General features: G+C 41.8%; 1 protein-coding gene across 23 annotated transcripts in view; it reads left to right on the top strand.

Annotated features, from left to right (window-relative positions):
• GIT2 (GIT ArfGAP 2) overlaps positions 1-17,044 on the top strand; it is a 64,048-nt gene that overhangs the window by 1,043 nt on the left and 45,961 nt on the right. For 21 of the 23 annotated variants that reach the window (XM_009181690.4, XM_017946192.3, XM_009181683.3 and 18 more), the window contains exons 2-7: positions 3,893-4,026; positions 5,843-5,955; positions 6,577-6,682; positions 11,637-11,723; positions 11,827-11,957; positions 14,600-14,694. In XM_009181690.4, coding sequence (XP_009179954.1) covers positions 5,843-5,955; positions 6,577-6,682; positions 11,637-11,723; positions 11,827-11,957; positions 14,600-14,694 — 532 coding nt within the window. In that variant the 5' untranslated portion in view covers positions 3,893-4,026. The remainder of the gene's footprint in view (positions 1-3,892; positions 4,027-5,842; positions 5,956-6,576; positions 6,683-11,636; positions 11,724-11,826; positions 11,958-14,599; positions 14,695-17,044) is intronic. The other 2 variants (XM_009181691.4, XM_009181695.4) reach the window with 1 other exon arrangement.

The following is a 17,044-nucleotide window of genomic DNA, read 5'->3' as shown; positions in this document are numbered from 1 at the left end:
TCCAGACACAACCAGCACTTAGGAGGCAGTGCGTGTCTCAAGTTTGAGGATCTGAATGGCCTGGGTTCAAACTAGATTTTGCTTCTGATTTTGCTTCTGACCTTGGGCTGGTGACTTCACTTGGTCACTTGGCTTGATTTCCTCATTTTTTTCGATGAGGATAATCGGGAGTATCACGCTCAGTGGTGAGGATTCAATGAATACTCGTAGGATCATATCATCTAAGGCTTTTCTTTTTTGCGTTATGCTGTCTACAATAGAACACTTGCAGTCCCTTAAAGCTAGAATTGACTATCTAAATCATACGTTGATTACAACTGAAACAAACGCAAAATCACCAGCAATATGGGGCATTGAAACGCTAAACCATTCCTTCATAATGATGCATAACTGTTCATACATAATATTCACATTTAGAGATCAAGCGTGTCTCAGCAATTGCAACTGAATTGTCAGGTCTCTGGATAGATTATTACATGCTGTTTTAGGTGCTTGGATGTATTGGCTTTGAGTTAATTCGAAGGTAACATGGCTTTCTTGGCACAATAGTGTCCGATAAACAATCTTAATCAAATCATTGAACACCACTGGCTTTGCAACTGTTCTGATCTTCAGCTTGTCATTTGGAAGTGAAGACTGATTGTAAATAGAACTGTGATAACTCAAACCTCATGTGGTGGTTTTAATGGCTGGTACAGTGCAGGTGTTACCAGTTTCCTTTGAAGATAGGGAGGGGGTGTGGAGGAGTTTAAAAAGAAGCGTTTTCTAAACCAAGTTAGTGTGAGTTATACAGACTCAAACTCCATCGTTTTCTCTAAAAATGTTATTTGTTCCACTTCCTTATTTTCTTGCCTATTTTCAGTCGAACTTTCTGTGATGTGTTTGATTCACATGTGTCCAGCTTCTAACTTCCTCTTGGAATGCATATTTTGCTTCTTGATGGGGTACGGGGCAAAGCAAAATTGTTCCTCCATTGCCATCCTAAATATACTTTTGCAGCATTTTGTGCATTTCAGAACATTTTCTCTTCCATTGTATCGCTTTAGTTGTTGTCTTATACGCCTGATCTGCAGAGACTTGAGTCACTTCCTTCCTGTTTTGAATATAAGTAGGCTACCTTGAAATATTCTGTGAAATTGAGCAGCCTGGAATTTGTGCTGCCTTTTCTGCAAAACCCTACTGAGAGAATTACCTGTAGGGTTAGGGACCCCTTTGAGATTCTGATGAATGCTAAGGCCTTCTCCCCTAAAATGCACGTGAACGAATTTACCTAAGATTTGTCTAGGGGAGTCACGGACATTTTTGAAGTTCATTTGTGGTGTCCCTGGAGCTCAGGCATAAAGCCTCCAGATGAACTTAAAGGGTTTTACCCAATCTCATTCATACAAACTTATTTTTATTTTACTACGTTATCATTCTAATATTCTTTCCATGGGATTCCGATCCAGGATGCTAAAGTGGTTAGTCGAATACTTGTCTTAATTAATATGTGTTAAATACTTGCTAAAAAAAGAATAGTGCAAATCCTCTGAATGATAAGTGAAAACCAAAGGTATGCTTCAAAACAGTCTTTTTTTTTTTGGCCATTAGTGACAGTACTATACCGCAGGAAGCAGTGTTGTTATGCATCTTTGTAGAGCTCCTTCATCTGGACATTTCCAATCTCTGCTTTTTAGGATGATATAGTAATAGTGACAGTTATAATAAATTGAATTATTTTGATTCTGTTTTATGCAAACATTTAACCATGATCACTTCTTAAATATTCTACTTTTTTTTGTGTTTGTTTGTTTTTTTAATGAATCTGGTTCGTTTCAAATACATCACACTCTGAGTTCAATTACTTGACAACTCCATGGAGATTTTCAATACAGTAGTATAGTGGTCACATGAAATGTTCAATGTTTTAAATATTTCCCATCAAAAACTTTTTCCAGTGATCGTGAATTTCACATCTAGAAAATATCTGAATTTCTGAGAAAATAATTTAGAAAAGATATAACAGCTAACGTTACTACTTTACTATGTGTGAGGTACCTCGCTGATTCTCTATATCCTCACTATCCTGAGATATGTTATTATTCTCATTTGAGCCATGGTGAAAACTCTCAAAGAAGTAGCTTGTCTGAGATCACTGTGCAAGAAGTGGCAGAATTGGGGTTCAAACCCTGAATTGCTTGTCTCTAGAGCCAACCCTCTTAACCACCATAGTCACTGGCTCCCAGGATTTGTCTTTGATTGAAAGCCCATAACTTTTCATTATGTGGTTTGAATGGGTTTGAATAAACTTAAAAAATGGTAAAGATGGTGTACATGCATTTTAGAGATTTTTGTGGACATTGAAGAATTTTTAAATGTAACCCTTTGACTAGGCAGCTTAAGTGGCACCTATTGTCACCCCATTGTGAGTCTGATGAAATGTAGGTCTTTCTTTGAGGTTTCAAAGTATTCAGTTTACTTACCCAGATCCATCCTGCTTGCCAAGTATGAAATTATCCCTTGTTTCCAAGGGCATCTAATGAAGCTCTATGATTTTAAAGGGAAGAAAGTATTATACACACACTAAAAATATTACTCATTTTTATTTTACATCTTTGCCTCTGTGAAGCTGCTGTTATTGCAACTTCTTTTTTTTTCAGATCAGTTGCAGGATTGGACTTGGTAGTTTATGTTAAACAAGTAATTGGCTGGGCACGGTGGCTCACACCTGTAATCCCAGCACTTTGGGAGGCCGAGACGAGTGGATCACCTGAGGTCAGGAGTTTGAGAGCAGCCTGGCCAACATGGTGAAACCTCGTCTGTACTAAAAATAACAAAAATTAGCTGAGCTGGTGGCACATGCGTGTAATTCCAGCTACTCGGGAGGCTGAGGCAGGAGAATCGTTTGAACCCTGGAGGCAGAAGTTGCAGTGAGCCGAGATTGCGCCACTGCCCTCCATCCTACGGGACGGAGTGAGACTGTCTCAAAAAAAAAAAAAAAAATTTGATGGACATCATAGAACATTTCCTAATGGAAGAGGCCAGGTTTCCCTGTTCTCAGAACCATAGCAGCTGAGTGATTTTATGATTCTGTAACTCGCAGCTTTCTGCTAAGCATATTGGCATCTTGATTCATAGCAGTGAATTAGGACAGCAGTCTTTACACCATTTACTGCAGAAAATGCTATCTGCATAATTCACTGTGAAAATTATATTATCTTGGCCGGGTGCAGTGGCTCACGCCTGTAATCTCAGCACTTTGGGAGGCCGAGGTGGGCAGATCACCTGACGTGAGGAGTTTGAGACCAACCTGACCAACACGATGAATCCCCGTCTCTGCTAAAAATACAAAAATTAGCCGGGCATGGTGGTGCATGCCTGTAATCCCAGCTACTTGGGAGGCTGAGGCAGGAGAATCGCTTGAACCTGGGAGAGAGAGGTTGCAGTGAGCCAAGATTGTGGCACTGTACTCCAGCCTGGGTGACAGAGTGAGACTCCATCTAAAAAAAAAAAAAAAAAAAAAAAAATTGTATTATCTTGGTTTTTATGGAGATGGATCCAAAATCATTCATCAGTACCCTCTCAATTTGCTTTCTTAGCTTGAATGAAAGAGCATGCATCTGAAATGGTAGATCCACATTAGGGCTACAAACTGTGGCCCTGAACCAGAAAGAAGATAGCTGTTTACCCAAGGCTCCCTCCCACTGATGTTTTTAGTCTCAATTAGCATTGTACCTAATCAGCCAAGGTAGGTCATATCATCCGACAAGATAACCAGCTCGATGCGTTGATGAGCATACTAAAACAAAAATGTCTCATTTTTCTGACAAAGCAAACCTCAGTCATCTTTCGCCATCTGGCGGTATAGCAACCTGCTGGTATCCCTGCCACTGAGATTTCACTCTCTTTCCAGATCCTTCCTGGGCATCAGTAAATAGGGGAACGTTTATATGTGATGAGTGCTGCAGTGTCCATCGGAGTCTAGGGCGCCATATCTCCCAAGTGAGGCATCTGAAACACACACCATGGCCTCCAACATTGCTTCAGGTAAAGGATAAGAAGAATTCTCCTGATGGTAATTTACATTTGAGGGCTCATCGTGTTAACAACTAAAATTTCTCCTGGCGTACTTCTTCCATAAGACAAAACTGTTTCATAATTGAATAGAGATGGCATGCCCATCAATGCTGCTTATAAATATTATCTGTATTGAATTCATCATTTAAGATTTTTCTTCCTATTTGACATAAATCTTGTCCAAACAGCTCAATTATAGGTACATAGATGGATAGTCATTAAAATGCCTTGGTAATGTTGCACTGTTTACTTTCTAGACTGTCACTAGAAAAAAAATTTTTTTTTTTTTGAGATGGAGTCTCTGTCATCCAGACTGGAGTGCAGTGGTGTGATCTCAGCTCACTGCAACCTCTGCCTCCAGGGTTCAAGCGATTCTCCTGCCTCAGCCTCCCGAGTAGCTGGGATTACAGGCGCCCGCCATCATGCCCGGCTAATTTTTGTATTTTTAGTAGAGAAGGGATTTCACCATGTTGGCCAGGCTGGTCTCGAACTCCTGAACTCAAGTGATCTGCGCCTCAACCTCTCAAAGTGCTGGGATTACAGGCATGAGCCATCGTGCCCAGCCAGTAGTCCATCTCTTCTATGCATGATAATGAATGTTTCTGAAAGCTACTGCCTGAGAAACTTTTCTTTAATGTACTTATTCCTGAGTACCTGCTAATATTTTTAGAACATGTTTTTCTGCTTTGATAGTGGCATGGGCTGGGATTCCTCAGAAACTTCTGAAATATTTTAAGTTTTCTTAAAGTTCTGTTACTAGTCAGAGAGACCAAATTAAATTAATATGTTTTGATTGCATGTAGAATACCCTGTTAAATGGGCTCTTTGTTTTATTTGGGGTCCAATGTCATGTCACCTTTACTTCTATTTTGGGGTACACATTCTTCAAGTTCTCTTGGAACTCAAGGTTAAATGTGTGTTTTGCCTTCATTTGTCTTGATTAGACATTTCTCTGAATCTCTGACAGCTGCACATATCCCTTAAACTTGCCTGTGTGAACCAAGGAGCCAAAACAAGTGGGTTTGGATCTCTGATGTGAAAATAACTACACTGCTGTAAAAAACAGATGGGGCTGTTTTAGGAGTCATGCCTTGAAATGAAATTTGGAGATATGATTTATTACTAACTTTTGCTTAGAAGTTTCTAACAGCTCACGCTCATGTGAAAGGGGCTGTGTACTGCTCTCAGGTCTGTCTGTGTTTACAAAGCCAGATTGTATTATAGAATCTCAGTAAAGTCCAGAGATGAGTAGTTTAGAATGCCAGAGTTGACCCTAAAGCAACAATTCCCCAAATGTGGAACCACCAGTGGTATTCAAGACAGATGTAGGTAATACATGGTTTTTTAAAATGGTTGCATTATTTTACTGTGTATAGGAAAGCTATAACTAGCACATCAAACTGTAGTTGTTTTTAAAAGTAAGTGGCTTTAAAGACAAATATTATGTGAATAATATAGACAGTACATGGGTCGTTAAGAATCTTGAAAATAGTGTTTAATTAGGTTTGGGAAACCCTGCTCTAAGGTGTCAGAGTGCTTGTCTTTCATACTGTATAAGAACAGTTCGGTCACACTTCTTTAGGTATTTAAGTATCCTACTAGTCAAAGCTGAATCCTGCATACAGATTGATCATCTTTCTCATTCTCAAATCAGAAAACAGTGATATGAATGATATTCCTAACATGAGTGTTTATAATAGGACTTTGTTTACCCTGTTCAGTCACTGATCCCCATTGAATATTTGTGAAAAGAAATGAAAGTCTTATGTTGTCTGCTTGGTTTTAGATGGTTGAGACCTTGTATAATAACGGTGCTAACTCTATATGGGAGCATTCTTTGCTGGACCCTGCATCTATTATGAGTGGAAGACGTAAAGCTAATCCACAGGATAAAGTACAGTGAGTGGAATGTTTATAAATACTGTTATTTCTTCATAACAAATGGGGCCCACTGAAAGGAGTGCAGCTATTTTTGGTCAGTCTCCACAAGGGCAGCAGAGGAGGGGGTTACCCTAGTCATACATCAGGCTCTTTGCTATTAGAAATGCAGAATGGGGTGGGGCAGGACCATCTGTTTAGCATGGCCGCCCGGCAGGAGTAAGTGGCTTCCTCAGTTGCAAACCATGGCTTGGAGTCTGTAAATGTAATCAGATTTAAACGTATACTCAAATAAGAGGCGATCAGACCAGAAATCTAGGTTTGGGCACCCTTCTGCCTGTTGCCTCACCTGTAAGATGGGACTAAATGCTGCTTTCTCCCAAGGTTGCTATGTCAGTTCAGACAATTACACAGAGAAGAGGGCTACTATAAAAAGCAGGCACTCTGCCGTCCCAGCCATTATAATGACTAATGTATGTTTTCAAACTTCAGGTCTTAAACCTTGCTGAAACTTACTTGAGCATTGTTCATTTTATTCTCAAGTGGGGGATGTGGGTCACTTCCTCTTCTTTTTACAGTACAAAGAATGGGGATTGTTGTATCTGAACGAGTGAACTGTTTTCTTTTTTGTTTTTGAACCAGTCCCAATAAAGCGGATTTCATCAGAGCCAAGTATCAGATGTTAGCATTCGTCCATCGCTTGCCCTGCCGGGATGACGATAGTGTGACTGCCAAAGATCTTAGCAAGGTGGGTCACACCTTTTAAAATTCCTAAAAGAGCTGGCTAAGACAGCATATTGTTTTATTTGAAAAAAAAAAAAAAAAGAAGTTTGGTTGTGGGTTTTGTTTTTGTTTTTTGTTTTTTTTTTGGAGATGGAGTCTTGCTCTGTCACCCAGACTGGAGTGCAGTGGCACAATCTCGGCTCCCTGCAGCCTCTGTCTCCCAGATTCCAGCAATTCTCCTGCCTCAACCTCCTGGGCAGCTGGGATTACAGGTGCATGCCACCATGCCTGGCTAAGTTTTGTATTTTTGGTAGAGACGGGGTTTTACCATGTTGGCCAGGCTGGTCTCGAACTCCTGAGCTCAGGTGATCTGCCTGCCTTGGCCTCCCAAAGTGTTGGGATTGCAGGCGTGAGCCACCACACCTGGCCAGGGTTTTTTGGTGTTTTGTTTTGTTTTTGTTTTTTTGAGACAGGGTCTTGCTCTGTCGCCCAGGCTGGAGTGCAGTGGTGCAATCACGGTTCACTGCAGCCTTGACCATCTAGGCTCTAGCAGTCCTCCCACATCAGCCTCCCGAGTAGCTGGAACTACAGGCGCATTACCATGCCCAGCTAATATTTTTTATTTTTTGTAGAGACAGGTTCTTGCTGTGTTGCCCAGGCTGCAAAAAGTTTTTAAAGTAAGAAAAACAAAAACTAAGTTCTGCACATTAAGTAATGAATAGCTTTTTTTCCCAATTGGGTTCATCTTTAATCTGAATTCAAATGGCAGCCATTCATGTAGTGGAGGCACAGGGCAAAGAGGAAAAGTAAGTCTCTAGAAGGCTATTTGTGTTTTTCCAATATGGCTTTTAAATTATATTTTGATAAGTTTTTTGTTTGTTTAACTTTGAAATAGGAACCATCTCAGAGTTGTTTCTAGAAGGGACTAGAAAGTTTATAGGACAATTGTTTCTTTTTAATAAGGACTAGAAAAAGTACTAAAGGAAGGGGACTTACTTCTTCAGGTTTCCAGGCTGAACAATGAGTATGATCTTCGGAAAGCAATGTGTGACTCACAAAGCTATAGTTCACAGAATGGTTTATCATACTTGTAAAACGAGTGAGGTGGTTTTCTTTATGTGGGCCTTCGCATGTTTTTGAGAGATGCTGTAAGAAGTGTGCATATTTATTTTCAAAGCACTGCCTTGGATAAATGCTTACTCACACAGAGCTTGAGGACTTACTATTCATAATTTTTTTTATTACTTTTTGGCCGGGTGCGATGGTTCACGCCTGTAATCCCAGCACTTTGGGAGACTGAGACCGGCAGATCACTTGAGCTCAGGAGTTCGAGACCAGCCTGGGCAACATGGCGAAACCCCGTCTCTACAAAAAATAACAACAATTAGCCGGGTATGGTGGCACGTGCCTGTAGTCCCAGCTACCCGGGAGCCTGAGGTGGGAGAATGACTTGAGCCCAGGAGGTGGAGGTTGCAGTAAGCTGAGATTATACCACGACACTCCAGCCTGGACGACAGAGCAAGACCCTGTTTCAAAAAAAGAAAACTTTTTCTGCATTTATTGAGATGATCATGTGGTTTTTGCTTTTGCTTCTATTTATGTGGCAAATTACATTTATTGATTTGTGTATGTTGAACCAACCTTGAATCTCAGCAAAAAAGCCTACTTGATCATGGTAGATTAATTTTTTTTTTTTTTTTTTTGGAGACGGAGTGTTACCCTGTTGTCTGGGTTGAAGTACAATGGCGCGATCTCGGCTCACTGTAACCTCGGTCTCCCAGGTTCAAGGGATTCTCCTGCCTCGGCCGCCCAAGTAACTGGGATTACAGGCGTGTGCCACCAGGCCTGGCTAATCTTTTGTTTTTTTTTCTTTGAGACGGAGTCTTGCTCTGTCACCCAGGCTGGAGTGCAGTGGCGCAATCTTGGCTCATTGCAAGCTCTGCCTCCCGGGTTCACGCCATTCTCCTGCCTCAGCCTCCCGAGTAGCTGGAACTACAGGCATCCGCCACCATGCCCAGCTAATTTTTTTGTATTTTTAGTAGAGACAGGGTTTCACCGTGTTAGCCAGGGTGGTCTTGATCTCCTGACCTCATGATCCACCCGCCTTGGCCTCCCAAAGTGCTGGGATTACAGGCGTGAACCACCACACCTGGCCATTTTTTGTATCTTTAGTAGAGACGGGGTTTTGCCATGTTAGCCTGGCTGGTCTCAAACTCCTGACCTCGTGATCCGCCTGTCTCAGCTGCCCAAAGTGCTGGGACTACAGGCGTGAGCCACTGCGCCCAGCCACGGTGGATTAACTTTTGATGTGCTGCTGGATTCGGTTTGCTAATATTTTATTGAGAGTTTTTTTTTAAAAAATCTGTGTTCATCATGGATTTTGGCCTGAAGTTTTCCTTTTTTGTTGTGTCTCTGCCTGATTTTGGTATCAGGCTGATGTTGGCTTCACAGAATGAGTTAGGGAGGAGCCTCTCCTCTTTGATTGTTTGGAGTAATTTCAGTAGGATGTTAGTTCTTTGTATGTCTAGTAGAATTTGGCTGAGAATCTCTTGAACTGGGGAGATGAAGGTTGCAGTGAGCCGAGATCATGCCACGGCACTCCAGCCTGAATGACAGAGTCTCACTCTATTGCCCAGGCTAGAGTGTAGTGGCACAATCATGGCTGACTGCACCCTCAACCTCCCCAGGCTCAAATGATTCTCCCATCTCAGCCTCTCAAGTGGCTGGGATCACAGGCATGTGCCACCAAGCCTGACTAATTTGTGTGTGTGTGTGTGTGTATGTGTGTGTGTGTTTGTGTGTTTTGTTTTTTGTTTTTTTGAGATGGAGTGTCACTGTGTCACCCAGGCTGGAGTGCAGTGGCACGATCTCGGCTCACTGCAATTTCCACCTCCTGGGTTTAAACTATTCACCTGCCTCAGCATCCTGAGTAGCTTGGATTACAGGTGCCCGCCACCACACCTGGCTAATTTTTTTTGTATTTTTAGTAGAGACAGGGTTTCGCCATGTTGGCCAGGCCGGTGTTGAACTCCTGACCTCAAGTGAACTACCCCCTCAGCCTCCCAAAGTGCTGGGATTACAGGCATGAGCCACCACGCCCGGCCAATTTTTGTCTTTTTTTGAGAGATGGGGTTTCACCCTGTTGTCCAGACTGGTCTCAAATTCTTTGTCTTAAGCAGTCTGCCTGCCTTGGCCTCCCAAAGTGCTGGGATTACAGGTGTGAGCCACTGTATCCGGCCTTTCCCCCCCCCCCCCTCTTTTTTAATCCCCAGCAGAATCTGGCTGAAGAATTCAGAATTTGAAATTTTGCATAGAAATGCATACACTTGCTACTTCCATTGGTTAATAAGACTTGGTATGTGTTGGGTTTTTTTTTCTTACCATAGTTTTAAAAAATTAGGCACAGTGGCACATGCCTGTAATACTAGCTGCTTGGGAGGCTGAGGTGGAAGGGTTGCTTGAGCTGAGGAGTTCAGTCCTGCCTGGGCAACATAATGTGACCCTGTGTTTAAAAAACAAACAAACAAACATAACTATTTAAAAAATTAAACAAGACTTAGAAGAAATAGATGTTAGAGTAGATTTCTTAATTCCTGTGATGAGGGTTACTGCATCTTGGACAATTCTAGGTTAGATTTGAAAGGAAGGCAACTCATCTTCTGAATATATAAGAGCTTTTCTGCAGTAGTACAGAATTCGGTATATCACGGGCCTTTTCCTACCCTGAAATACTTTATTAAAGCATATTATACAGGCCAAGAATAATGTGACAGAGAGGGTATTGTATAAGGCAGGATCCTGTAGCTTACACAGTATAGAATTTGAAGTCCTAAAGCCGTAATTACAGTAACAACTAATAGTAATAACCGTTATTATAGCATTTGTATTCTTTGAGCACTTTATTATATCACTAAATCCTTATCATAACCCTGTGAATAAGGCACAGTAGCTCATGCCTGTAATCCCAACACTTTGGGAGGCCAAGGTGGGAGAATTGCTTCAGCTCATAATTTCGAGACCAGCCTGGGTGACATAGTGAGACCTCATCTGTATTGAAAAAAAAAATTAGGAGGGCGTGGTGGCCAGTGCCTGTAGTGCCAGCTATTTGGGAGGCTGAGGTAGAAGGATTGCTTGAGCCCAGCATACTGAGGCTGCAGTGAGCCATGATCACTCCACTGCACTCCAGCCTGGATGACAGAGCAAGCAAGACCCTTTCTAAAAAGAAAAATGCCACCTTTTATAAATTTTGTTTTTTTTTTTTGGACAGGGTCTTGCTCTGTCGCCCAGACTGGAGTGCAGTGGCATGATCACAGCTCACTGCAGCCTCCACTGCCCAGGCTCAAGTGATCTTCCCATCTCAGCCTCCCTAGTAGCAGGGACTACTACTAGGCGCACATGCCACCACATCCAACTAATTTTCGTATTTTTTGTAGAGCCAGAGTCTTGCTATGTTTCCCAGGCTGGTCTCAAACCCCTGGGCTCAAGTGATCCTCCCACCTCAATGCCCCAAAATGCTGGGATTATAGGCATGAGCCACTGCATCTGGCCATTGTTGACATTTTTGAGATGAGGAAAGTGAGGTTCAGATTGCTTAAAGCTCTTTCTCTAGCCCACACAGTTTGAAGTGGGTATAGTTTGAAATTCAGGTCTGTCAGACATCAGAACCACGCAGTCACGTTTTCACACAGTCCTACCTCTCACTCAGGTTCTGGTTGTGCCACTTCTTAGACAAGTCATGCATTTGGGCAAATCAGCCTTCACAGCCCTAGTTTCCTTATCAGTAAAGTGGCCTGACCCCATCTTATAGCCCAGGGACGGTTGTGACTGGCAAAGGAGAGACTGGTCCATGCACTTTACCGAGACAAATAAAGATTATGTGTTACTGATGTAACATATATTAAAATGATCTATCTACTGCTCTAGGACATCATTCTTTACACCTCCAACCACGATTCCTTTCTTGTTTCTGTGTTTTTCAGCAACTCCATTCAAGCGTGAGAACAGGGAATCTTGAAACCTGTTTGAGACTGTTGTCTTTAGGAGCACAAGCCAACTTCTTTCATCCTGTAAGAAAACATCAATTGCTTCAGGTATTGAAACTAAGTGAGTTGTGTTCATGTAGCTTTATTTAATGTGCTCTTTTGTCTACTTTTTATTAATGATTCTTAGGAAAAAGGAAACACCCCACTCCATGTTGCCTCCAAAGCAGGGCAGATTTTACAGGCTGAATTATTAGCAGTATATGGAGCAGACCCAGGCACACAGGATTCTAGTGGGAAAACTCCTGTTGATTATGCAAGGTAAGAGACCTAGATTCTTGCAACTTGTCTCTGGAATTTTTTTGTTGGGTATGATTCCTTGTTAAGTAGCTAAGTTGTATATGTTAACATTTAACCCCTTTAAAGATTTATGTTACTTTATTTTACAGATGAAGACATTTCAAATGCATATAAGCTCAGCCTGGCAAAGTTGAGGAAGGCTAGAATCATGAACCAGTGTGCTAAACTTCCAGTCTTTTACTTGATCCTTTATAACACAGTGGTATTTGAGCTATAGTCAGATTCCAAATCAAGTATGAAGAATTACAGAATGCACTCTTCTGTTTTTTTTGAGACGGAGTCTCGCTCTGTCACCCAGGCTGGAGTGCAGTGGGGCCATCTCGGCTCACTGCAAGCTCCGCCTCCTGGGTTCACGCCATTCTCCTGCCTCAGCCTCCTGAGTAGCTAGGACTACAGGCGCCCACCACCACGCCTGGCTAATTTTTTTGTATTTTTAGTAGAGACGGTTTCACCATGTTAGCCAGGATGGTCTCCATCTCCTGACCTCGTGATCCACCAGTCTCAGCCTCCCAAAGTGCTGGGATTACAGGCGTAAGCCACCGCGCCCAGCCACACTCTTCTATTTTTTAATACTCTTAGTTATTGCTTGAACTTAAAAGCAAATCTATACATAGATATGTGATTAAACAATATAGTAAAATGTTAATTGTAAGGTTTGGGTAGTAGACATCTAAGTGCTCACTCTAGGCTGGGCGCAGTGGCTCACACCTATAATCCCAGCACTTTGATGGTACAAGGCAGACAGGTTAGTTGAGGCCAGAAGTTCGAGACCAGCCTGACCAACATGGTGAAACTCTGTCTCTACTAAAAATACAAAAAAAAAAAAAAAAAATTGGCTGGTCATGGTGGCAGGCGCCTGTAATCCCGCTACCTGGGAGGCTGAGGCAGGAGAATCACTTGAACCTGGGAGGCAGAGGTTGCCATGAGCCAAGATCACGCCACTGTACTCCAGTCTGGGTAACAGGGCGAGACTGTCTCAAAAAAAAAAAAAAAAAGTGCTCACTGTAAAATGCTTTAAATTTTTCTTTATTAATACCGTCCTTGAAAAATTATAGGTTAGTCTTGAATATCATTTAAATATTCAATTAAATTGGATATCAATTAAATGGCCAAAGATCAATCATCTTTCCTTCTTTTTCCAAAGTACCTTTATTAACTGTGAAGCACAATGCTCTGCTCCACAGAGGATAAAATGGGCAAATAACAAAACTCTGCCTTCCCAAAATTTACTCTCTTGGAAAAGATGATTCATGAATGCCTGAAAGAGTTCAAGGAGGCAAGACCATGTGTGATTCATTGCCAAAATAGATAATTGGTCTTAAAAAGCATATATAGGGTTTCTTCATTTTGGTCCAAATCATTTGAGAAATTTCTTCAGTTGGTCTTGAAGAATGGGTTGGATTTGAATGTGTGAAGGAGGAGCTAAAGCATTCCAGGTAAGAGGAAAGGCAGGAGTCAAGATCAGGAGGCAGGGAGGGACAAAGCGTGTTCAGCACAGCAGGAGACCTGGCTGGAAAGAACAGAGTGGGTCTGGGAATAACAGCAGGAGTACAGTATTGCACGGTGCTTCATTATTTCACACAGCGCTAAAAAAGAAAAGAGCTCAGCCAATTATGGTGTATCATCAATTATAGAATATTTCCTGATTTCAAAGATACTAAAAAATGAAAGAATAAGATGTGACTCTCACAGATCAAAGCTGTGTGGTAGGTTGGAGGGTGTTGTGAGTGCCTTGAATGGTCGGGAGAGAAGCTGACTGAAACTATCAGGTTGGTGCAAAAATAATTGCGGTTTTTGCCATTACTTTTAAGGACAAAAACCACAAAATATACTTGATCTTGGAAGAGAGCCCTGGGTAAATAATACTTATTATCATTTACCATGGGATTTTCACACTTGTACCTTGCATATAATAATCTCAATGTAATTTGTTTGAATCCTTGTTACCAAAAGGATTCTAAGCAGCTTAAATATTTCATGAATGTTGAAAGGTAAATTTAATATTTTCTGTTATGCAAATTGAAGATAAGGAGACAGAAGTAGCTACAGGCATGAGCTGTGCATTAGGTTGGCCTGTCTGTCACTGATTTGAAGTCTTTGAAGTGGTTACTAGACTGTCATCCAGAGTCAGACTGGCTGCATCGGCGTCACCTAGGGGAAGGACTTTCTTCAACATACTGGGCCCTGGTCCCATCCTGTCCCCACTGATTCAGAATTTCCAAGGATGGGGCCTGCACATGGTATATTCCTAGAAATGTGCTAGTTAATTTTTGAGAACCTCTACCCTAAGCCATTGATTAATTTCATTTTTTTACTTCATTAAATTAAGTCATTCTTTATCCTTCCCTCTCATAAATCTTTGAATTTCTTATTAAGTATTCTATTTTGTGCCTTAATAAAGGAAAGGGGATAGTTCAGATGGTGAAAACAGTTTATAAAAGTGGGATGCAAAGTAGACTTCAGAAATCTACCTCCCACGACAAGGTTGATTATTCTAAAAAGCCTTGTGTGATAAACTGCTCAGGTGTCTCTCTTTGTACTTCTCCATTTTAAAGCCAGTGAATAGTGAGTAATATAAATGGTACTTTGTTTTCTCTTGGTAGGCAAGGAGGGCACCATGAGCTGGCAGAGCGCCTTGTGGAAATACAGTATGAGCTGACGGACAGACTAGCCTTCTATCTCTGTGGCAGGAAACCAGGTGAGTGGATGGAGAATGACCGCTTCACATCTCCAGTCAGGAAGGTTCTAGAAAAACAAGTCGGGACACTATTTTTTTATGACCTCCTCTACTTTAACATATCCCTGAGAAAGCTGTAAATATGGGTTCTAATTTGAAAGGATAACTACAGAATTGTCAGTTACATGTAAAAGATATGAAGTTGGACAAATCTTAGATTTTTCATTTTTAAAACTTCAGCTCTAGAGAAATAACTTATTTCAAGAATCAGATTGAATAATCAAAGCAAAATTGAATGGTTACCACAGTTCTTGAACTTGGTGGGAGTAAATGCAGGAGCAAAGCAATAACCTTTGTAGTTATTTGAAAAATTCTTCCTAAGGAATGGAAAAAAAGTCCAGAAATAAACTTTGTCAAAGCCAAGTTGGCTATTTGGGATATGGAACAGGGGGCCAGCAAACCATGGTCTGTAGCCCAAATCTAGCCAGCTACTTGTTTTATTAAATGAAGTTTTGTATTGCGCCACTGCGCTTCAGCCTGGGTGACAGAGTAAGACTTGTCTAAATAAATAAATAAATAAATAAATAAATAAATAAATAAAGCAAGCAAGCTTTTGCCGGGTGCAATGGGTCACGCCTGTAATCCTAGCACTTTGGGAGGCCGAGGCAGGAGGATTGCTTGAGCTCAGGAATTCGAGACCAGCCTGGGCAAGAGGGGTGAGACCCTGTCTCCACAAAAAAGTTTTTTTAAAAATTAGCCAGGCATGATGGTGCACGCCTGTAGTCCCAGCTACTTGGGAGGCTGGGACTTGAGCCCAGGAATTGAAGGTGGCAGTGATCTCTGTTTGTGCCACTGCACTCCAGCCTGGGTGCAGTGACAAAGCAAGACCCCCATCTAAAAAATAAATGAATCAAGTTTTATTGCAAGAGAGCTATGCCCAATTACTTATACCTTATATATGGCTGCTTGCACATAACAACAGCAGAGCTGAATAGGTTAAGTCATTGCAACAGGCCACAAAGCCTAAAATATTTACTATTTGGCCCTTTAGAGAAAATATTGGCCAATCCCTGACGTACAACCTTCACATACATGTATGCAGTGGTTCTCCATCCTGGTTGTACAATAGAGTTAAGAGCCTCTGGTGAAGTTTCAGTTGTGGGTGAGATGGAGTAAGCACACCCCACCGTGTCTCCTGCAGAATAGAACTAATAGACGTGGACCAAATGCTTGGAGTAGCTAGCTAAAGACTCTGAAAAATAAATCCTAGTTGGTGAATTAGGGAACTCAAAGTGCCATCAGCTGGTGGTGAGTGTCCTCTTAGTCTTACTTCTGATAGGACTTCAATAACAGCCTGAAACCTGGAAGTACATAATGAGTGCAAAAAAGCCTTTTTCTGCCAGGTGCAGTGGCTCACACCTGTAATCCCAGCACTTTGGGAGGCTGAGGTGGGCGGATCACGAGGTCAGGAGATCAAGACCATGCTGGCCAACATGGTGAAACCCTTCTCTACTAAAAACATAAAAAAATTAGCTGGATGTGGTGGCAGGCGCCTGTAATCCCAGCTACTTGGGAGGCTGAGGCAGGAGAATTGCTTGAACCCGGGAGGCAGAGGTTGCAGTGAGCCAAGATTGCGCCACTGCATTCCACCCTGGGCAACAGAATGAGACTCCATCTCAAAAAACAAAAAAGCCTTTTTCTGGTTAAAGAGCAGGAAATGGGACTCCTACAGGACAGAGAGGAAGGGGATTCCCCTGGAGGTTTTTCCTCCTCCTCCTCCCTTTTTCTGATCTCTCCCATCGAGACCCTAGGCAAGCCTGTGGCTGCAATAGCAGCAGCAGCAGTGGCAGTACAGATTCCTAAATCTCTGAGCAAGAGGATGAGGGGGGATCCTGATTGCTTTTCTTTTTCTCTCTATTCTCTCACCATCTGCCCAGGAGGCAGAACCTCACCTGGTCAGTTGCCTGCTAAGACAAAAATATTAACATTTTTGCATAAAGTTTAAAGAAGACCCAGAGTCTCATAACATTCACAGTGTCCAGGATACCATCCATAATGACTTGACATATGAGTAATTCTCATGTACTTGCAAGGGAAGGCAGTCAACAGATGCCAACCCCAAGATGACACAAATGTTGGAGTTATCAAAGATTTTAAAGCAGCTAGTAAGACCATGCTATAAGAAGTAAGAGCAAACATTCCTGAAACAAACAGGAATATAGAAAGTCTCATCAGAGAAATAGAAGATACAGAAGAGAACCAAATAGGAATATTAGAACTGAAAAATACAAACATTAAAAATTTAAAACTTACTGGATGGGCTTAATAGAAGACTAGAGATGACAAAGAAAGTCAGTGAATTGAAAACAGA

The sequence above is a fragment of the Papio anubis genome, chromosome 9 (genome assembly GCF_008728515.1).
Source record: "Papio anubis isolate 15944 chromosome 9, Panubis1.0, whole genome shotgun sequence".
Lineage (NCBI taxonomy): Eukaryota > Metazoa > Chordata > Mammalia > Primates > Cercopithecidae > Papio > Papio anubis.
This window is presented reverse-complemented; position numbering and strand designations above follow the sequence as displayed.